The sequence below is a fragment of the Haemorhous mexicanus genome, chromosome 5 (genome assembly GCF_027477595.1).
Source record: "Haemorhous mexicanus isolate bHaeMex1 chromosome 5, bHaeMex1.pri, whole genome shotgun sequence".
NCBI classification, from domain to species: domain Eukaryota; kingdom Metazoa; phylum Chordata; class Aves; order Passeriformes; family Fringillidae; genus Haemorhous; species Haemorhous mexicanus.
The window spans coordinates 11,638,337-11,662,285 of NC_082345.1; the positions used below are offsets into that span (position 1 = coordinate 11,638,337).

A 23,949-nucleotide genomic window follows, 5' to 3' on the forward strand; every position below is an offset into this window, starting at 1 on the left:
GACAAGCACATTTTTCCTAATGCTGCTATCTTTCAGTGAGAAAGAAAAAAGGAAAAAAAGTCTCAGTTCTCAGTGAGTCCATAGGCAGGGACCAGGGTAGGACTGATGAGCAGGGATGGGTAAGAAGCATTTCAGTGGCGCTGCTGTTTAATATCAAACCCCAGTGCAAAGTGGCAAAGGCAGCATGATTCAAACTGAGGAAGAAAGGGATAACTGCACACACACCACACACACACACAGAGAAGCTGGAGGGAGGGGAAAAGCAGCTTAATCAAAACTAACAGCAGGATTTCTGCTCACACTTCAAACTGAGAGAAGATAAAACCTTTCATTTTCAGTTCTTGAAAGCAAACCCCTGGAGTCCATGTGGAGAAGAGCTCTGCAAAGAACTATCAACCCTTTGAATTCAGTCATTTGCAGAAGAACTACCCTTTTCCCACCTCCCTGAACATTCTTCCCCATTCTCAGTCATTTAGTTATTAGCATTACCATTACACACTTTCTGACCTTTTCTTTTATATGACAAACCCAAGCGATTCCTTCTAGAGCTGGAGGGTTCATTATCCAGACCCATTTCAGACGATTTCCCATCCTCTCTCCCCACTCCATTTCAACCTGTCTGCTGCTCAAACCACTTCTCTTGACAAAGCTAGGTATTCAGCATCTTTTCCTCTTTTCACTACAAGGCATCGTGGCTCCAGGTTTTTCATTTCCTCTGATGAAGCCACTCCTCCCACCCCTGAAAATTTTTCCCTGATGCATATTTTTCTAATTTAGGGTCAAAATCACAGATGCCATTTGGGAACCCAAATTACACAGAGAGGCTTCCAGTGAGACTTAGAGGAACACCCAGAAAGTCTGAACCTTGAAAGTCAGTAGGAAAACTTGACCTTGATATGTTGGGCATCCAAATACCACACAGACAGGAACCAACATCCTAGAGGAAACAGTAATAGCAGTGTAAAATCCCAAAGCATGCCCAGTGCTAAGTCAGGATTCCCCAAACCTGCAGCAGAGTGTTGCACTATTACAGAAAGACACAAACTGCCGTTTGACCAACTGCATTTTTGTCAGCAACATTCCCAAATACCTCAAGCAGGACTAAAAAATGAATGACCAGTAGTTCCACTCAGTTTCAAAATCCACCATTAATATTTAGCCTCCAAGTGCTAAAACACTCAGTGTTTTAACAAGAACATATCCATCGTATGGGAGGCAGGAAATTACACTAGACTTTGATATGCTGCTGAAATTTGAAAAACAAAGTAGCAGCAAGGGTGTCTTCTGGAAGATGTATTACTTTCTGCTGGTATTTCTGAAAGAGATAGGATTAATTTCATGCTGTCTTGCATGATCAAGGGCAGTGTGAGGATAATAATCAAATGTATTCTATTGCTAGCTGCCACAAGTGATAAATACAATGCATAATTAAACAAGCAGCACCTAGACTGCCTGGAGGAAACAATTATTTAGTGCTTTCATTAGGACACACTCATTTCTCTCATTTTTTCAGTGCATTCTCACATTTCAAAAAAAAAAAAACTTTAGCTCCATACAACATGAAATTCTACAAGCTCCTGTGGCTGCAGCTGCCCAGGAACAGCCTGCTGGAAACAGACATTGCTGGATGAGTGCCCACCTTGTGAGTACAGAAGGATCTGCATCTCCAGAAGAACACAGGTGAAGACCTGGACCAGGTTCTCCAGGCCCAGCAGCTCGAAGACCTCCCTCAGAGGGTAGTCAGAGAGGGGCAGCTCGTTGGGCCCAGGTCTCTGGCAGATGATGGGCTCATAAACCCCATAAAACTTGAGCGACCTCCCCGGGGGCGGCAGGGGCACCTCATAGAGGATGTTGTGGATGTAGCTCTCCAGGGGCAGAGGTGGTGGCTGCTGGGAGGTCACTGCCTTGTAGAGCTGGATCAGGAACTTCTTGCAGGCTTGCATGAAGGGCAGAGGGGTGATGAGGCAGATGCACTTGGAGACATAGAGCGTGTCCCTGCTGATATCGTAGGAGTTGTAGCGCTGGAGCTTGGCGAGGGACGTGGCGTCGCCCTCGTCGATGCTGCTGGCCAGGGAGTCCATGCTGCAGGAGGAGGAGGCGCAGACACTGCTGTACTGCTCTGCATTGTGCATCTGGTACAGAGTCTGCATGGCTGTGCAGATCTGCTTGCTCGTGACCTCCTCGTAGAAGGTGAGCACAAAGCCGTACGTGCGGGAGCCGTCCTCCCTGGTGATGATGAACGAGTGCAGCTGCGGGTCCCTGTTATCCGCCTGCGTCCTGAACGACAGCCCCTTGGGCATACACAGCTAAGAGAGGGGAAAAGAAATAGAGTTACCTAAGACACAATTTTATTTTGCTATTTTTGCTGTACAGGCACATTCTTTTTATCCCCTGCATCACAACAAGCCATTTACTATTAAAAAAAACAGCATCCAAGAACAAAATGACTGATGCTACTTAAGAAGGAGACATGACTGAAGAAAGGAAAGCACCCTCCAAAATAATCCATCTATTAAGTCATTACGACTCATTTTCATTACTTGGTGAAACTGTTTTCACTACTGAATGGTCTTTGTGCCATTTATTTAAGCATCATATGAAAACATCCAGCTCTACTCTCATTTGCATATATATGCCCACAGTACTCTAAAATCAGAGAGTGAAGGAAGCATCTTATACCACTGGATTTAAATTACATAGACATCTTGGAATTCTTTGATCTTCCCTAATTTTCTGGGGGGAAAAAAACCAACAAATAAACCAAACCCCAGCTGACTGGCAGCTATTACATTTACTTTCTTCTCTAAGTGCTACCAAATAGCTTAGACTGGATAAAAGGAGGGGCAGGGAGGGAAACACCCAAAATCTATCAAAGCCTCATTTTTGATTTACCACTCAGCAAAATCCCTTGCAGTGATTCTGCTACACTGGGTGTTTCTCTGAAGCGTGGCCCTAGTGATAAATCAAGGCATTTTTCCAGACATTTTTTGGGAATGCTATCAACCATCTAACACAAAATAACAAGCATCCAGCAAAACTTGTTTGAATTGCATATCAGCAGGAAGCTGCTCATGTTCTAGCTAAATAAGTATATATTTATAAACAAAGGACTATAGCTTTATTTGTACCATCTGAAGAAATAAAAGGAAAGAAGAGAAGGAGAACCTTCAAAGTGTTCCTTTTCAAAAAAGGCAACAGTAGAAGCCAACTTTATCACAGTATGTGAAACTAGGCACAACTGAGTGCATCCCCTGATGTCTCACCTTGAGCAGGAGCAAATTCCTCTGCTGCTGGAAGAGGTCAGAAGAAATAACTAGATATTTTCAGGCACATCCTACCCTGAACTTCATCAGTGCACCTTGCAGAGACCATTCAAGAGCCTGGTAAAGCTGGGAATTAGGCAAGTGGTCCAGACTCCACAACAGGCTATTAGGCCCCTAAATTGACTAGGACAGCTCTTATGTATTGCTCAAAAAGGTAATGTGTAAGGAAATAAGTAGCCTGGAGTTGGCAGAATAATTTAATTCAATTGATGGGCTTTGCTGACACAAACCATGAAATTGCAGCTTGAACTACTTCTGAAGAGCAGCCATATTTTTATTCAAGAGCTTTATAGTTTTTATTGAGGCATTAACAGCAGTGCCATGGTTAAGGCTTCTCCAATAAAGAAGTAGTAAAAATTCTTGTTTCACACTTTATTTAAATTTATTCTCCACAATAAATATCTCTCTTAACCTCATTTTTTGGCAGGCTTGCTTAATAAAAATTTATTTCTAGAATGTGGGCTTTCAGTGATGGCTGCAAGCCTTATCAAAGCCAACCAGGCTGAAATCATAGGCTTAAATCTCAATGCTATCAGAGATTAAATTTTTTTCACTTTACAGAAAAATACCTGGACAAGTAAATTAGATATACTATTACAATCAGGCACAGATAGGCATCAGGGAAATTCAGATCAGCCGACTCTGTTTAAGAAGGCTGTTTAAATACATTTCCTCCAAGCCTTAATTATTATTCCCTTCTCCTTTATATATTGTGTAAGCACACACAAAGGGATGTCCATCTGTTATGTTTCAGCCACAATTTGACACATGCAGAATATTGACCTTTTAAGACCCTGGCTGCAAACCTTGGCCCAGAGACTCCTGCTGTTGTTAGACCTATAGGAGGACACAGGAAAAAGCAGAGGAAAAAAAAAAAAAGATGGGAAGAACCGAGGCAGGAGGAATGACCAGGAGTCACTTAAGAAGCTAAGATCAAAAGGAAGAGCCTGTAATCATTTTCCAGCAATACAGAAAGCTTTGAATTTGTGGTTAATGCATGAAAACTTTCATCTTAGGGCCTCGGACATCAATCACTTCCCATCTCATCTGTGTCACATTTGCCACAGGAGAGTGTTGGAGAGAAGCTTGGGATGTGCTAAGGGGGGGGGTGAAATTTTAGCCTGCTGGTATGAATCTGGCTCACTAATGCTGAGAACACAGTCACCTGCATTGCATCTTTGCATAAACACTGAAAACTATCCAAGATTACTGATCAAAGGACATGATTTTGGTTTCACTTCACTATTTGTATTTAAAGGCATCCATCAGCAGAAAACCATGGAATTACACTTGATTTGCAATAAGGCTTATAACCAAGATGGTTTGTAAAACAAAAGGAAGCTGCACCGGGATAGATAAAGAGGTATCAGCTAATCCATAACCAGTCTCTGGAAGCCCTGAGCAGGAGACACCCTTTCTCCAAGCACAGAGACACACACAACCCCCATAAACCCTCCCTCCTTCTCCCAGCCACCATCATTTGCAGGTATTTCTGAACCAAAGGTCCCCTCTGGACCACTGCCCACCAGCACCGGTTCACTTCTTCTCCACTAGATCCTTCATTTCACTTTTTAAGCCTCTACATATTTCTCATGTTCACAACATGCTGTGGCAGCAAGCTCCAGACCCAAACTGCACCGTGGGTGAGGGGGTGGAGAGAAAGATGCTTTGCTTTTGTTTGTGTTAAAGCCTGCTCCTTTAAATTCCACCAGGGAACCTCTAGTTCTTTTATTTCAGTACATGAGACATGAAACAGATAATGCTTCCTTGAGTTTCAGAAATACAGGCAAAGATTTATATACCTTGGTGAATCAGAGGGCTAAAATAGGAAGCTCATATTCTAAAAATTTCTGTATCTCTTTACTGAGAACTTTAGTTTGGTACAACAATTACTTGCAGAATGACCACAGAAGATGGTGTGTGAGGTTAGGCAGGGAAAATCACAAAAAGCAGTGGGGGGAAAGACACAATTCCCTGTTAAAGAGAAGTCTGTTCTTTGATATATACTTTGAAACAGAGAGAAAACATGACTCCTTTGCAGCTTGATTGCTTGGAACTTCAGGGGGCTATTTTTAAAACAACAGGACAGTTCCAGAAGGCAATTGAAATTCCTTAGGCATCCAGCAAAGCCAGAGTTCTCACAAGTTACCCTTCAAGGATTTATGCATTTTCTTCTCTGAGGAAAATTGCTTCTGGAAGCTCTCATAAAGCAAACACATAGGCAGAACTGATACAGCAAGGCAAGATCAGAAAGGCCAATAATTGCCTCAAGAGATTCCGTGGAGGTGGATATTACTTTAAATGATGTTTCAGATCAAAACAATAAAGAAGTTTTCCAAAAGATAATTTAAAAGATCATTAAATACTGCTGCTGTTAGTAAATGCTTTTTTTTTCTCCAAGATACACTGCAAATGAAAGATGTGTTCAAGGCAGCTCAGTTCAATTATTTTAATAGGCCTCTTGCTGGTTTTAGCATTCCGTTTTTGTCCAATACTGTGATCACACTTCATGAATATTAGACATTCTCCACTGTAACGTGAGAGATAAATAACACAGCAATTCCAGCTGCTTTATTCCTGCTGCACAGCCCTCATTACTTCATACTGGAACTCCCCCAAAGCAAAGGCAGAGCTAAAAGGCATAAAAAACCTTGGCAGTTGAGCTATTACCATCTTAAATGCTGACAAAACATTGCTCTGAGCCCTTCATGCCTCCTGTATCAGCACAGTAATGTGGAGACCATCCCAAATACCACCCCAACTCCAGCAGTGCACATTTGGAAGCAGAAGACAGAAATCCCCAGCTGTCAGCAGGCAGAGGGAGTGGCCAGGCTCATCTCTGCCCTTCTGTGCAAGAGCAGTGCCACAGTGTCAGCTCTCTGTGCCACTGCTGCTTCCAGCTTCTGTGCTTTCCTGTTAAATACTTGTCAGAGTGCTAAAAATAAAATTTGGTGGAAATTGAGATGAACTCCAAAATTCTACATCTTCATGACTGCAGGGAAGTTCCAAATGCATTTTTTTCCATTTGCAAAAGCCAACTTAATGTGGGTTTTATGTATTCCCCACCTCTCCATCTGCTGGGTGAAGGCCAGGAGATTCTCCTGACTTCTCACTTGCACCACACAATGAGGTCAGCTCTGTTAGAAGCAGGTGGTATGCTGTCCTGCCTTTCTCAAATGCAAAGCTCATCTAACCTAGACTGGGGGAAGGGCCTCCCTAATTTTCCAATATTGACTTAGACCCAATTCCCATTTTTGAAAACAGCTATAATATTGTTCAATGTTACTGTCACAACAATTGATTACTTTTAAATTAAGAAACATATGGTATTTTCTGCACTGGGAAGTTCAAATACCAGTCATCTGTTGTCTTTGTCACGTTATGTTCTTAACAAGTGCTTTGGTGATTTTGGAATCATCCCTTAATTACCATCTCTTCAGAAAACTTCCCAGTGGATCATCAGTCTTTCAGTTGTCACTGCCCCCACTCTAGGAACTGTTTTTCCCCTCCTTTCCCAGTCCATGGGACTCAGCCACACAGCTGCTCACATCAAATGTAACTGAGGGGAAAGAGATGGACTGGTGCAGAGGTGCCATTAAAAGCGCTGACTCAGCAAAAGCTGTGGTTTAGCCAAGTTCCAGCTTCTGCATAAAGATTCCTCCTTCCTTTGTCTGCACAATCAAGGTGTTTTGTACTCCAAAACCTCACATGGATATCAGGATCTTAAAAATTCCTTGGTTTGCCTCCTTCCTATCTGGAGATAGGTATGCTAGGTGACCACAGCCCCCTCAGCCAGTCCCTGGGATGGTGCTTGGACTTGTTTTATCACACAGCACACTCAGAACTAACGAGGGAACGCAGCACTTGGCTTTTGTTGGGCCTGAAAGTATCCTGTGTTTTCACAACCCCTCTTCCACCTCTTCATGCAGCATGCCCAGTGAGTGCTCTTAGTCCCAGCAGAAGCACCACAGCCACAAGACCACAAGAGCATCACAAGGGCTGGCTGTAAACAACCCAGGAACCTCTCGAGAGCCGACGCTGTCGGTAACAATTTGAGAAGAGAGTTTTTCTCTACCTACCATGTTGACAGCATCCTGGTCAAAGGGGTTCCACTCAATGTTCTGAGGATAATGGGCCAAAACTTTGGACTTGAAGGTTCTTCTTATGGGACTCTGGTCGAAATTCTCTCCTGCAACAAATGAAGAAATAATGACTCGAAACAGCAGTGAGGCTTCAGAGAGAGCTGACTAGGGTTTTCTTTTTTAATCAAATCTGATGGACATTTTGACTCTCAGAGGTACTACTTTTAAAAGAGAAATAGAAAAGATTCCCCTTCAGTCTGACCTTTCCCCCCTTCCCATAAAATCTTACTCCAGTTGCAACACAGCTTCCAGTTTAGTATTTACAGAATGGAAATATATTGTCAAGAGAAAAATCACTGCTGAGATTTTACAGAAAAACATCTTGCAATCAACTGCATTCTTGACCTTCTCCAACAGCTTGAGTATCTAGAGACAGCTTTACTTAGTCAGTGAAAGAGCACTTTCCCTCAAGTTTGTCAGAAGCTCTCTTTAAGGTCAATAAAAAATATGAGCACCTCTTGGCTATTATAAATTATTCAAGCATTCATTATAGATGATATTTTTTATATTACAAGTCCTATGTGAAAATTAAACATTTATTTTTTCTACATCAAATTTCAAGGACATACTTTCTCCACACAAAGAATCCAGCAAGTGCAAAGAGGAAGACTGAAATTAGATTTCAAGCAGAAATGCATCCAGTTATCAGCATACAAATACTGTACTTCACAGTGATGTTGTTAATGGAGCTCTCCTCACTGGATTGTCTACAGCATGCAAAACAGTAATCAAACCAAGGAGTTCTTAAAATTTATTAATTAAATGACCATCTATTAGACTATCACACAAAACCAGCTCTTCTAACAACACTAATATGCAAGTGCATTCTGAGAAAGGGCTTTAAATCTTTTCCTTCCCAAGTAATCTCTAAGATTTTAAAGATATTGTTATTTTTATACAACACTTATTTTTGAACACAGGATTTAGACACTTTGCAGCATCACAGTAGTGGAATCATCACTGTTGGAAGTGTTCAAAAAAACATGTGGATGTGGCACTTGGGGAAATGTTTTAGTAGCAAAAAGGCAGTGCCAGGTTTAACGGTAGGATTTGATAATCGATGAAGATCCTCCTCAAACTCAGTTACAAGCTCAGACCAAATACACCAAAAACAGAGACTATTTCTCTATTTCAGACCATTATTCAGTAGAATAATCTCTTCTTTTGGTCCAAAGGTTCTTTGCAGAGTCATTAAAGACACAGTGTCATCCACCAATTTCCAAAATTTCACTAAATAAAGATCCTACCAAGCAAAGCCAGAAAAAATTTTCTCTCCAGGTATGTACTTAGACATATTCAGCAACTTCTCAGAATCAACATTCTAGTTGACAGTAATTAACAGGCTTGCATAATCAAACAAATATGCACGAGGTTATTTCCCAATTAGCTCTTCAATCATTCTCACATCTGACAGAGCTTACTGTGACTTGGCAGAAAGGCAGGTATTTGATACTAAATTTATTTGGTTGCTTCTACTAAAAGTTAGAAGAGAATATCTGAATGACTTAATGAAGTTCTCTACTGCTAGCAGTAAGTGCCTGCTGAAGTTGAAATTTCTTTAAAGGTTTCCTTTATCATGATGAAAAAAAAAAAAATAGAAAAAGTTTTGCTTTAAGAAATCCATCTGCCCAACACCAGCAGTTCCAACGTCCCTGTAGGCTGACAACATGGATTCATTTTATCCAAGAAAAGAAATGGCACAAACAACTTACCTTCATAGAGTCTCTGCAGTGTTTGCATTTTACCATTCCAGTGGTTTAAGAAAAATATAAACTTTAGGTAAAACACACACAGAGAAAATGCTATTCTCTCAACCAGTGATCATGAGGGAAAAGCAAAGAGCCAAGACACCACACTGGAGTAAAATCAACCCGTCATTAGTTTGAAAGGATATGACACTGCACCCTCCATACAAAGCTGCCTCATGGAAAGACAAGCAGGGCAAGCTTTTAGAGGAGATACATAAATTAGGAAAAAACCAATACAAGGATGTGACAGGAGCAGCCTGTGTGTGAGGGTGAAATGCCATCATTTGCCCAAACTAGCAGGAAACACCCCAACTCTCACCAAAACCAGATGAAAAGCATGGACCACAAGAGCCAGCTCCACACTGACAGGCAGCTGGAAGAGAACCACAGGGAGCAGAATCTTCTTGGCAAACATGAGGGAAGGGATCTGGACTGAAAGGTACCTGATCCTCTCAGCCTTGGTAGCTCTGAACTGTTGAGTCACACATGGCACAGAGAATTTACTTAGCTGTTACTCCAGATGAACAGTGAATTTTCATTAAACCTCCCACATGCTTTTAAGTGCTTCTTTGCTAACTTTCCAAACAGGATTAGCAAGGCACATTTAAAGTGAACCAAGTATTAAATGCAGCAAATTGAATCCATTTGCTAAAATACTAATGGCCTGGTAACACTCCTGTGTGGACAGGAACATTGTATTTGATGCCTGCTGCCCATGCACACAGCACAACTCTGAGGCAAATTAAAAAACTGGATTTGAATTCAATCCTTTTGCTTTCAGGATATTTAAAAAAATTTCCAGTACTTTAAAAAATTGTGTAAAATGTGTCAGATTCAGCTTCCATTTCATTTGGATGCTACCTCCTGTTAACGGTACTCTTAAACTTGTGCCTTCCTTTAAGGAGCTGGCTTTTAAAGGGACATTTAGTTTCAAATTAAAAGCAAATAGTGAAGCGATGGATGCTAGATCAAGAAAAAACTGTGCTAATTTCATTTCAAAACAAAAAGATTGCTCAAAATTTGAAAACAAGCCTGATCTGTGTTTGGATGAAAGATACAATTACTAGGGAAATGCAGCTACAGTCGTGAAGCTGTTAATCATGATGACTTTCATAAGAGTAATCCTACATCAAAATTTAGTGATCTTCAGGTTTAAACAGATCTGTTTTAATTATTGTCACAGTGACAGAGGCACACAAAGCTTTGTATCAAATAGGCAGAGGCATCTTCCACCCTCTGGTCCAGGGAATGCCAGCTATCTGTCACTCCCTCCAAGCTCTGGACACAGAGAGGAATGCCTGTGACTACAGAAACAAAAATATCTTTTATTCCTTTAGAGGAACACACTGGGAGCACAGCTATGCACAGTGCTCCTGGTGACCACCTCTGTGACAGCCACCTCTAATTAAAAGTGCTCAGCACACCCAGCCATGGCCTCTCCCTGCAGATCTAATTTTGTTAAACATTTTTAATAACAGGATGACCCTGCACAAGAAGCAAATAATACACAACGTGTGAGGGAGAAAACAATGTGGGCACAGGAACAACAGTGCTTGGCTGGGAGCAAGCAAGCTGTTAATTGTCTGGCTCAGGAACTGGTTAGTTTAAGTAGTGCAGAACTGCTCTGCTGCTTTTCTTCCATGCCTCCCCAGGATGCCAAGGTGGCAGGGAGAGGCTGATCAGAGTTCAAGGACATTGTAACTCAAAGCTCCTATTTCTGACCTCATTTTCATAATCTCACCACAGAGGATGGAGATTGTAAGAAAGGGAGGACTGGGACAAGGCAGGCAAAATAGTTTTCATTCCAAAGTTTTAAAATCTGAGTTGCCTGTAGGACAGTAGTGGATTTGGGGGGGCTGAGGAGGAGGGCAGTGTCAAACCTGCCTTTGTATGCCAATAGGTAAAAGAATTAATGGATCATATTTAAGCAGGAAACCATAGGGGGATGCGTACCCTATCAATACATCTAAATTATTTGGAATTTTTTGGGGGGGAGTATGTGTCTATGTGAACCTCACCAGTATTGCTTTTTAAATCTAAGCTGCAAAATAAGCTTCCCTGAGGTGTCAGGAAACTTTGTGTCTCTGTAGCAGAATTTGGTGGAGCTGAACCTTTCGGTCTCCCATATTCACAAATCCACATAACTAAGCCTTGTTAGATTTCTGGGTAAGTATCCTGTAAAATGGCCTCATGCAAGATATTGTTCAGTCTGTTATTCAGAGATCTAGCACAGTCTCCTCTCCACCAATAGACTGACACAATTAGTGGGATTTTGCTGGAGAACCACATCTGCCAAGAGAGCTTCAAGAAACAGAACAAAATTTTCCAAATATTGATTTAAATTAGGTAAAATAATTAAGAAGTCCAAGAGGTTTGGTTTTGATTTGGATTTGTGATTTTCAATTTGATTCAAGAGGAGTAAGAAGACTGAAAATAAGGAAATAGAGAGATCCTGATCATTGTTTTATCCTTAACCCCTCTTTACCTGAGGTTTTGTCTGCAGTGTCTGAGCTCTTGCCATGGAGATCTGCTTGTAGATATTGGTACAAGACTACACAATGTAACAAACAGAAATAAAAAAAGCAAGTATGAACAAATGAAAAAATACACAATGTACTGGGGAAGGGAAAAAACATGAAGCAGACATTAAATATTCCCCCTCACAATCTCACTTCCCCCCATTACTGGCAAAGGGTAAATCCACACAATAAACAAAACATTCCAGGACTGGATTACTGTAGAGGTGTTGAATGCAATGACAGACATGGCAGAAATACTTGTCAAAATTAGTAACAAGATTAAATTCTCAGTACTTCAAACAACACACTGCTTTGCAGCTTCCCTATTATGAAAGGCATCTTTGTTCACATATTGAGACCTTCTAGAGCCTGAGAAACTCAGGAGGGGGAAAAAACATATCAGTCCTTCAGCTAGTGTTGAACTAAACCCAAGAAGTTTTATATAATACTGTTAGCTATGTTGTTACACCTTCAATCCTGTACTGCACACCATTTTCAGGACTTCCTGAAGTTACCTAATAGCTCTATTCATCATTTCTGTCTCATAACTGGGTGATTTTAGACTGAGATTTGAATAAATAAGCTATGTTTAGAACTTGGATGACCAATTTTAATGTGTTCCAGCAACAGCTACCTCTTCTAAAGGAAGAGCTTCCTGCTAGCATGTCTAACTGAGGCTTCTTCTAACTGGTTTGCTCATCTCCTACAGACAAACAAAAATGTTTTCATGGATGCCTTGGCATTTCTGTGTCAAAAAAAAGTCACATTCACACACAACACAAAGGCATCACACAATCCTCCTCAAGTTCAATCTTTTTACAGAGCTGGCACCTATGTTAAAGCTGCAATGGCAGTGACCTCTCTGGTGATTCACTCTCTAGGTGTAAATTCAGAGTAGTTCTGCTACAACCTCCTACTTGAGTGTCAATCCAGACACCAGTGCAGAGGACACAGACAGTTCTGCCAAGGCCAGATTTTTTGGGAAGGCAACCTTCAGCAGAAGGCACAGGAGTTCTTACAGCAGAGATTTTTAGATGTGAATATGCATTTTAGGATAATTTTCTCTTGCTTTAGGAGGCACCTGAAGATAGCCCACATTCAAACCTGCAGGATGATGTTTCTCCACCCCAACATGCCTTAAGTAATTTCATTCTAATTTTGAGCTGTTTGAACTAAAAAGTATTAAATTAAACCAAACAAAACAATTGTCAAAACAAGAGATGCCTCTTGCTAAATGGCCCATATCCACACTACATTTACAAGTCTCTCTGCCAGGCTGTCCTTTCTTTCAGCTCTCCCCTAAAGATTGTACTTCAAAGGCAATTTGACACTGAGCTTCCACAGAGGTAGCCAGCATCTATGCAATAGGAAGAGCGAAAAGGAGCAACCTGTGAAACAATGTATAACCAGATGCCCTAGGACAGGCTCTGGTTTGATTCCCATTTCAGTACTTTGACCATTTATTATCATCACATGGCTAAGCAGTCACAGAACTGATGTAACAACTCCTGCACAAGAAGTCAAGTTGCCCAAAATGATAAAAACACAGAGCTATGGACACTCTTCTGTGTTGTACCACCTACATCTTTACACAAACACAATTTAATGAAACACTATTAGTGCCACAAATTAATTACACTTGGAAAAGGTGCAGTATTTTAAAAATTCTATTAAAAAGGAGATTTGTTCACATGAACAAGTCACTGAACATCTAAATAAAAAAGGCTCTTAAAATGAGAAATTTAGTTTGCCATAATCTCTTCCTTCTGTCCTTGATTAAAATACTAAACTATCTGCCTACTGAATAACACTATACAGCATCAACACTGTCAGTCTTCAAAGAGCCCCAAGTTCCAGCTGCCAAGAGATCACAGACATATCACTACATTAGTGAGTAAGTATGAATTACCCCATCCCTTTTACACCAAAATTGCATTATAATCTTGTCAAATCCAAAAAAAATCAAATTAGGTCAGTTTGGGTGGGTTTTGTTTGCAGGTAGAGTTTAATAAACAGGTGCCCAAGGCATGGTGCTCCTACACAATTACCTTGGAGTCTGTCTCCAAAGGCTGAAGGCATCAGCAGGCAACAGTGGAGCAGGAATAAAACCAGACCTGTACAGGGAAATATTTATGCTTTGGGCCTTTATTTTCTCTAGAAATCCAGGTGTGAAATTCACTCATACTTTTCATACTGCCTCTACAAGTATGGGCTCCCAGCCTAGGGAAAACACACCCCAGAGATCCTTGGCCTATCCTGTTCACATACAAGTGGCATATTTTTTTCTGTTGCATGTTTATATTCAAACCTGCTGTATCTTTCGAACACTTGATATAGAATGAATGAGCATTTCTACTAATAGAGAAAACAATCCAAGCAACAATTAACAGTTCATTTAAATTGAAATTTTCTACATCATAATTCTTAAAACTGCTTGCTAAGTCTTTGTTTAGTTACACAGGACATGAGCAAGGTATATAACCACATGAAACTGAAGAGTTTGAAATGCAGCTCTCAGTTCCCAAAAGAACATTAATGATGGCAGAGTGACAAATGTTCAAGCAGGAATAAGACACTGGCTCAGGTCCTTAAACACAGCAGGATGCTAAAGCCTGTCCAGCAAGGGGATCCCTGGCTTTGGAGCAACAGGCACCTGACTACCGCACTCTTGGGCTGAACCATGAAGAAAATGAAGGTATTTTAGATGCCATCACATTCCTGTGAAGTTTGAACAGCCTCCTACTCACTGCAAGGAAAGTTTCCCACTCCTTGTTCCATGTGTTCACCTCCCTTCACAGACAGGACACAGGACCAGGTGCTCAGTCAGGCCTTTTTGCACAGCACATCTTTCATGCTTGTGCTTTCTGCTTACTTACAGGTTCAAGTTCAAATGCATCTAATTTCTGTGTTAGAATATGATGCTGCATTCTCAGACTGGTTTTGAAAATAGTCTCACCAACAGAAAACCTATTTTAAGGTTTGAGTCAGAAGTTGTTCTCTACTCCACTGTAGAGGTACACTACAGAGGTAGTACCAGAGTCTTGTCTCAAGATCTGCTCTGTTACAGTTGGCATTTCTGGAGAAAAGGTAAGGGAAAAAACCCACCAAACCCCACAAACAAGTAGAACCTGTCATCCTGAAAATGCCCATACTGCTACTGTTTAGGTTTGTGTGTAAAAATGCAGGAAAGAGGAATTTTCCAGTAAATTTTGCTTTGGGGCCTTTTAAATACAGGGACAAACAGCTTTATTTTTATAATTCCAGTCCATTCAGTTACCTTTTAAACTGGGCTGTTAAGATAGGGCTTTTTTAAACCACTCTGCAATGCACATACATCATGCACCCATATTAGTCTCCACTCATCAGGATGGCAAGTTTCAGGTGTTTTGTTACTTGAAGTCAGAAGCAATTTCACCAAAGCTGCATTTATAGAACATCTTCTGTCACTCAAATTAAGCTCAGCTTGCAAATCAGTACAAGAGAAGAAGTTTAATTTGACCTGGACCATTTTCAGCACTAAATAACTTTGACATCAACAGAGCATGGAGATGCCCACACTGCAGCTTGAATACCCAGCTAAGCCCAGGGGTTAAGCCTTCTTTTTACCCACCTCACACAAGCTTGAGGCCTCAGTTCCCTGGACTCAGCAACCTCACCCTGGGATTTCCCCAGATTAAAGGAAGCCCTTCCTTGCTGATGTTGCCAAGAGGAGCATCCCTTGATGTGCTGAGCCACACTGAGGATGCAAGGGACTCGTGGCTGGTTTTTACTCAGCACTGCCCACATGCTGTTGGCACCAGGAGGAAGCTATGCCCAGATTCTGAGGAAGATTCTTCTCCTTCCAACAGCACAGTCCACAGCCCAACACTGGCACACAAGATGGACACTGACAACACCCTGAGAAGGGACAGCCTCTCTGCAGCCCTTTGAAGAGCTGGCCCACACCTGTGAGCTTTACACAGCTGGGTTCCTTAGTGGGGCAAAAAGAAGATTTAGAAAGCTCGGGCCCAGAAGTGGCTCCCCACTGCAGGGAGTTACTTTTGCACACCCTTTACAAGCACAGGGTTACAAGAAGGCAACAGTCACCTGTCAAAGGCTGCAGCTGCTAGCTTCATCAAAAGTTAGTTGATATGTGGTCTTGGTGAGAAAAGGGTCAGGCAAAGAAAAAACTTTGCTGCTTGCAGCCAACAAAGCTCTTTCATTGGCATAAAGCAGAAGCACTCCCTTGTGTAGCAGAAACTTTATTTAGGGAGTTTTGAGCAACTGCTGTATAAGATGCTGCCAATAAGGACTTGGCCTTAAGAGCCAGTCTTCTGCCAGTTTTCAACAAATGAATCCATTTAGAAGACAAAAAACCTTCTGCGCACCAAAAAGTCACAAGAACCCTCAGGCAAGGCTTGAAATTCCCAGAGCTTCCGGATGGAGAAGGGTGGCAAGCAGGAATGGAGCTGCAGAGAGACAAGGATATGCTGCCCACACAGCCATATTCATCTTTAAAAGCTGATACTTCCACTTAAGAGCTACCTGAAAACCATCTCAGTTTGCAGACTGCTCTCAGCTGCTTCAACCAGCTGGACCACAGTAACTGGAGATCAGCATATTGCAGCAAATGCTTTGAAAGTGGGCAAAGCTGTCACCAAAGGACCAAGGCATTTACACACCATGTTGGATGATGAAGTTGTTAGCTTTGGGGAAAAAAAGCAACTGGAATTTTGTCAACTGGAAGTGTTAGAACATTGTTGAAAGGAAAAAAATATAATCTTGAAAGAAAGATCAGTTGTAACTACTCCACAAACATCTCTACAGGTGTTAAGACAACAGCAGCTTAATTTACAAGCTGAAGAATGCCAGTAAGTTTACAGAAGGAATCATTAAGTGCATCAGTGCACAGTAATTGTGCATGTAAGCCACATGAAGAAAATTCTTTATGCTTGTGTAAACCTTAAGTAAATCATGACTAGTTAGATTAGTTAGATACAGCTTTAGGTTTTATTCATTGCCACAGAGCTCCATTTCAGACAAAGCACAAACTCCCAGATTTAAGCTTTATCACTCTTGCCAATTCTGTGGCCAGTTTCCAAGTTGACTGAAAATACAGAAAGCTGACACCAGGACACAATCACCAGGTCACTGTAGCGTTTCAGGATTCAAATCCAAAGGCTTGGACAAACAGTTTCTGGATCCAAACTAGATTCCAGGTGGAAAACTCAAAGCACAGCATCATTTCTACCCTGCCTCTAGATTTAGTTCAGATCCCTACAAAGGCTGCCAGAACCAAAATCCTTGGGCTTTCCTTAATGCCTTGGGAATGCTTTGGTGCCAAAGTGTCTGTGGAAAGAAGGATCTCACTTGAAAAGGCCAGAAGAGTAATTGTCTCTGGGCACAGCTCACCAATGCCCATGTGCCTCAAATCCTTTCTTCCCTAGTCCCACTTGCCTCCACAGACATCTGAAAATGAAGGCAATTCTGCAAGTCCAGCCCTGACCCTTGTGCCTCAAAAACACTTTCAAGGCTTCTGCAAGATTTTCTCTCTGGTGTATTTTGGGGTTGCTTGCTGTCCCAACAACCCAGCTTTCAACCCCAGGATACACCTTCCACAGCCATCAACAAGATCTCTTAAAGAACACAGAGAAGTGCAAAAGGCTCTCTGTCTTACAAGTACCCCCACTGCCAAAGCTCAGCAATGAAAACCACTGTCTCATCCTTTCTTCCCTCCCATTTCTACAGCCACTCCAGTGAAAACCCCTCTGTCAATAGATATCCATTTAAGAATGGCATTTGTTTCAGGAATGTTCTTAGACCCTAAAGCTAAAGACTCATGAGAGCCACAAAAAGGAATAGATAGCAATTCCTGGCCTGAAACTGGGTTGAAGAGAGCCAGTAGGACATAAAGAGGAGAGATAAACAGAAAGGAGAGTAAGAAATTGAAACCCACTTTCAACCAAAGTGCATGTCTTGCCTGTTACTCAGGGCCCTCTTAGTAGAGATGAAAGCAGCAGAGAAGAGAGATCTGAATAAACCTAAAATTGCTTGGCATTTAAGCAAATGTTTCCTCTTCACCACTAATCCACTAATCTTTTGGTGCCTGGATCCCAGGTTGATTGGCATGCTAAAAATACACAGGTAGAAGGCACGTAATTGATGCTCTAATTTTTACATAAGCATGAGCTAACATCAGCTACAGACCTACTTGAAAACCAAGGCTTTTAGAGCCACCTCTAAAACAGACACCAGAACCCTCCTGGCCATTGCACACAACTCCTGTTATTTCTGCACGACATATGTTACAGTATTTTACACCTTCCTTTGGCATAAAGTGGAATTTTACGGAGTTAAATAAAATGCTTCACCTAATGAGGCAAACCATGCCACGCTGTTTTGGAGCCTCAGTAGCTGTTACAACATTACACATTAGAAACAGAGCATTTCACACTGAGCAGATCAAGGCTGGATTAGCCACAGACCATAGCTGAACACACTTTAGCACCTATGGTTTCTGTGACTGTACAAAGTCTGGAAGGTCTAAAAAATGCAAGGAAGTACATACAAAAGGAGAAAGAATTAACACAATCTATGGGTGTAGCAACACAACTGAAAGAGAATTAACACAATCTATGGGTGTAGCAACACAACAAAGTAGTGGTGTCTTGGTGTGACAATGTAGGACAGCTAAATCTGAACATCCTGTTGCAAAAATACTAAGAGTATTGTCATTTTGCTTTGGAAAAGTTGTTATTCCTGCAAATCAAGGCAGAAGAGAGTAATTTTGGGTGTTTAAGGATGAGTTTCAATAGTCCCCACTCACCATTCCCTATAAAATCTAAGCCCACCAACTCAAGATCATTACTCTAAGAAAGAGCAGCATGCAGTGTATTCACAACCACACACACTCCCTCCCCACAAAGAGAGGGGACTGGCAGGAACACTGCTCCAGGACAAAAGCACCTGAGGTCTTCCACAAAATGGCCTGAGGAACAATAGAGACAGTCCCCAAACCTGAACACCAGCTGGCTCCTAATTCCACACAGCAATGCAATAGCATCAGGAGCTCCTGTGGGATTAAAATTCCCATCTCAAATCAGGCAGCATCCACACATGTCAGATTAAAGAGACGCAGGCATTTGCATACCTCTTCAGGGTTTGACAGGTTTGTGGTGATTTAGTCTGTAACCTGCAGAATACAGACCAGGAGCATCCCTGATGGATGCCTCCTCAATGCAAAGGTTAACAGGTCTGTGTGCATTACATTAAATATTCACATTAAGGAAGCTTTTTTTTTTCATATTTAAATGGGAAGCATACACAAGAAGAAAGACCCAAACTAAAAAATATTTGAGACAACAAATGATACATATTTCAGCAGTTACAGAGATGCTAGCAATAAGCTAAGCAGGGGATACCTGAGCACAAGTATTACTGGATATTTGCTAAAATAAACACTATAGTTTTGCTATCAGAATGAAAAAAAAAATACTTTCTTGTTAAGGATTGTAAGATTATTCACTAATATTAGATTACCACAGACTGTAATGAATATTTCAAGGGTTTCACATGTATACAGGCAATCAGTCCAATGGGGCTGGTCTCCAAGTTGTCACAAGAACAGGCAGTGCATGTGGGGAACAGAATTCCCCTTTGAAATTAAAACCACCATGTATGTATGAGATTAAAGGAATCCGAGCACTCACATACATCCTACAGCTGCAAATTCAAGGGTCATGAAAGAATTTCAAAACACTGAACTTCTGGCTAAACTTAGTTATGAGGCAAAACAACAAAGCTTCCAAAAGCAGCTTCTTCTGCCTCTGAAAAAGGCTGCTTGCTAAAGCAGGGCTTCACCTCAGGCTTTGAACTCAGCAAGGTTTATTCTCTGTTTGTACTGATATGACAGCCTGAATGCAACTTATTTTAATGCAGAAATATGAATCTTCAACCTGAATCTGTATTTTGCAGCATCAGAGTATTCATTTATAAACAGCCTGAGGAACTGAGTGTTCTGGTGGTGCTTCTGGTTAACCCCTTCCCAAATTATTGCCTCCCTAAAGAAACATCCTTCTGCCACCCATCCTGGAGATCTCAACTATTTAGTGTGTTTATCCAGAGATCTTCCTCACCCTTCCTGCTTCCTTTCTTACACTGGTGCTTCCCAACAAAGGTGCTTTAGGTTGCAGGTTAAGGAGTGAGCCCTGTTTCATTCAGGTCAGGAACACCTGGATTTTAAGTGAAGGGGGAAGATGTACCAATCCTGCACTAAAGACACTAATCTATAGCACCTTCCCACCTCTCCACTGCTTTCTCCCCTTCTCAAGAGCTGATGGATTTTGATGCAGCCCACAGGAGGAGATCTTGAGCAGGTGAGGTAATGGCAGCAAAGCCTGAGCCCCACACAGGTACAGCTCCTCTCTGGGTTAGATAAAAGTGCAATTGCCTCACCCAAATTATAACACACACACCCACATGACTCTGCAATAGTCATCCACATGGATTCTGAGAGAGGTTTGCACTTTCTTAGACAAACATCAACACTGCTGCATCTCCCTGAACTGTCAGAGCATGTCAAAGAAGCCATGAAATCAACACTGTCTAAAACAACTGATGTTTCCTAAGTCTTTATTTTCTGCTTTGAAAAGGCATTTAACTGCAACCATATGTTAACCTGTAGAAACAAAAGCACTGACTTCTGTTCTGATCCAAGGTCAGTTCTTCCCTTCCCCTAACCTTTCTTTTATTTAATATTTTCGAAATTATGCTCTTTTAAGAAAGATCATAGTTCAGTAAGGAAACTACAGTACTGTGTATTCCAAACAAAAAGTAACACAAAGCTTTGCAAAGATCCTCAACAGAAAACAAAACTCCAAAGTCAGGTCATGAACTTGGAAATTGCTGTACCTCCAGACATTTCAAGTCCAAGCTGTCCCTTTCTTCAAATCCCTGGGCTATGCAAGCTGGGCATGTACAAAACTTGAAACATGGGTGGTCTTTAAGATAGAGAAAGGAGCTGCACCAGCTCAAATTTACTGTGAGGGTGGTAAGGCACTGGCACAGGTCGCCCAGAGAAGCTGTGGATGCCTCATCCCTGGAAGTGTTCAAGGCCAGGGTGGAAGGAGCTCTGAGCAACCTGTTCTAGTGAAAGGTGTCCCTGCCCATGGCAAGAGGGTTGGAATGAGATGATCTTCAAGGTCCCTTCCAAACTATTCTATCATTCAATGAATTTTCCTGAAGGGCCCTTCTACTTGAAGATGAAGAATTAAGTCCCTGACAAGAAGAACAGCTCTACACTTCTCACAGGATGCCCTGAGGCAGAAGAGGCAGAGAGCCCAACACCAAAACCTGGACAGGAGGGGAGCCCTGGATATGACCAATCAGGAGAGTGCAGGTAAGCAAGTAGGACCTCTGACCTCAGCACTGGCCATCACAGGGAGCATCAAACCCCTTCCACATTTGTCAGAGACACAGGATATGTTCAAACAGCTTTGCAGAGTCTTGCCACTCTCTCCTGAAACCTGGTTTGTCATCACCAAGGTAGGAGTGAAATCGTTCCAGCATCCCTTTAGCTGCCATCTGTGCTCCCACAGGGAGGGGGCCCAAACTTGTCAAATGCCCTGAATTAAAAAAAAAAACAAAACAAAACAAAACAAAACAAAACACCTCTTGCACAAGAAATGGCAAGAGGTGGCAATTTCATAATAACAGCCTGAAGCCACTGACCATCAGCAGAGACACTGCCTATAACTGAGCATGGAAAACAGACTCCTGCAGAATCCAGGTGGAACAACTGCATTGGAGAAAGCAACTTTTGAATATCCACACACTAACAGAAATACTCTGAAACTTAAAGTGGTAAGTTGTTTAGGAACAGAAATACCAGTCTTGAAGGACAGAAGATAAAAGAGGTTTTGGGTTATAGCAAATCTATTTTCTGTTACTTGCCCTACCTCATTTAAACAGCCCAGCCCTCCTACAAACCAGGATGTTCTCAGCCAGGACTGGGAAAAGAAAGAAAATAATAACAATAATGCTACCTGAATTTGAGAGGTTCATACATGTTTTCCAGCCATTTCAGTGACTATTTGAGGATGCGCATTGGAAAGCATATCCAGCTTCCAAAGCCCATCCAGCTGGACAGCAGGTTTTCAGAATATTGATGGTCTTTTTGTCTAGCTGGAGTTTTTTTTTATATCCTTTTACTCCCTCTTAATAGTATGCCCCAAACATTTCACCTCCCTGAAGGAAATTGGTGTTCCAGAAGGCACTGCTGGTAGCTAATACTCTTCTGCCTAACGAATAATCTCACACCCACTAAATGTTCCAGGCTATCAGACACTGCTGAAGGAGACCATATCATAGATCAGTAAGTACAAGGCAAGGCTGGGCCTTTGGTCCTTTTTTCTTCACTAAGAAACCTAAAGGAGTTTTCTAGTAATGAAAGCATTCAGAAAGCTCCTTTGTTCCTGTGTTTCAGTTCACTCAGGTTTGCCTCTGAAGATTTTTCCCTAAGAAGCAGGATTTCTTATGTTACATAGCTTATAATTAATTGGGGCACCCCAGACCAGAAGGTCTGCTTGCTCCCCCTAAATCAGCTTTTGAAACAAAAAAAACACGCTTAGCATGAGGCGGTGATATGGTTCAAAAGTTCATTTGGGCTCAGCTTTGTACAAGAAAACAGTTTTGACATGTAAATTTAGGCAGACTGATATTTAGCAGAGGTTCAGGAGGCCTAGAAGGCATTCAGAGCATGGCTGTGCCTGCTGTGGATAACACACAAGCCCATTTCAGGTTGTTCCCAAGGAATTCTCATAGCTGCAGTCAGAGCAGGGATGACTAACACTGAGCACACACACAAAGAGACCCCTGACAGAGTCACAGAGGAAGCTGAAGAATTTCAGCTGTAGAATTATCCAAAATACGTACCTGTAAAAGCAGGGGGATCAGAATAACCAGATCAGAAAGGTTATAACTAGATCTAGAGGTTTTCTGGTCCATGCCCCTGTTTAAAGCAGGGCTGACTTCAAAGCCAAATCATGGTGCTCAGGAGCAAGACAAAAATAATTTTTGAGATGAAAAACTGCAAAGACAATTCAATAGCTGTGAGGAGGGGAGAGCAAAGTAAGACATCAATATTTCAGCATCTTTGGAACAAACAGTGTAAGGCAGGTTTTCTGACTTAATGCTTGCAGTGCAAACCAGGAGGCACTTGTGAACCTGCAAGGTAAATGCCAGGCAGCAAAACAGAGTCTGTGAGCCACTTGAGCTATGAGTCAGCCCCTGCCAAGCCTCTGGTCTTCTCTTCAACATATTCCACCTCCTAGTCTTCATGTTGTTTAGTACTAACACAACTATTATGGTGTAACATAGCAGCAGCATCACAATATCATCTCTTGGCTGGAGACCACACACTGAACTCATTTCATTGTCTGCTGCCTTGCCTCTCCAGGAGGGGAAAGCCCAGCATGCTCAAAGGCATCACTTATATCTCCGGGATATTACAGCTCTGTGGACACTGCACCTTCTCCTGGCTTTTTTTATCTATGGTCACATACAGTAAATCATGCTGATTTCTCACTGGGAAGCAACTTTTTTTCGCAGTTCTCTGCTCGTTGTGAAAGCCCAAGAAAAATACGCTGCACAGTTTCAGTGCCTTTCCTAGCACAGCTGCATCCCAAGCAGGACTTAGGCTAATCCCTCCCAAACAGCCCTGTTGCTCCTGCCTTGCCACAGAGCAGCCTGCTGCAGCCCCTCTGACATTGGTTAATGCTGATTAGTCCCGACACAATTCTGGTTCAGGCTTCCTGCCAGGCGAGGGAATGAACAAAATTGGTTTGTGCACAGACCAGACGACAGCTGCAGTCACTCCAGCTCAAATCTGTTGAATAAGGACCCTTTTCTTGTTTGTTTATCACGATGAGGCTAAATTAGCCCAGCATGAGACAGAAGGACAGAGCAAATCCTAAAAGCCAGTGATGCCAACCTGGCTCTGAAGGTGTGAGATGAAACTTGGTCAGGCCCCATCACTTGGGCTCAAGGAAACCACAGGGGGAGTGTACGCTTTGTGTTAAGCAAACCCCCAATCCAGGAAGAGCTGCAGTTTTAAAAAGAAAGTATTTTGTAGGTAAGATTACAAGCAGAACGCCCCCAGATTTTGTTCAGAGCCAGAGAGGCATTCAGTGCATGCTTTCTTGGAGCATATTTTTCCCCATCTCTTTTTCCTCCAGCCCTA

General features: G+C 41.9%; 1 protein-coding gene across 3 annotated transcripts in view; it reads right to left on the bottom strand.

The window, feature by feature from the left end:
* The window catches only part of DENND5B (DENN domain containing 5B), a 104,919-nt gene that overhangs the window by 49,597 nt on the left and 31,373 nt on the right, over positions 1-23,949 (bottom strand). For 2 of the 3 annotated variants that reach the window (XM_059845892.1, XM_059845889.1), the window contains exons 2-4: positions 11,699-11,764; positions 7,403-7,512; positions 1,640-2,306 (exon numbers count right to left, since the gene is read on the bottom strand). In XM_059845892.1, coding sequence (XP_059701875.1) covers positions 1,640-2,306; positions 7,403-7,512; positions 11,699-11,764 — 843 coding nt within the window. The remainder of the gene's footprint in view (positions 1-1,639; positions 2,307-7,402; positions 7,513-11,698; positions 11,765-23,949) is intronic. The other variant, XM_059845891.1, reaches the window with a different exon arrangement.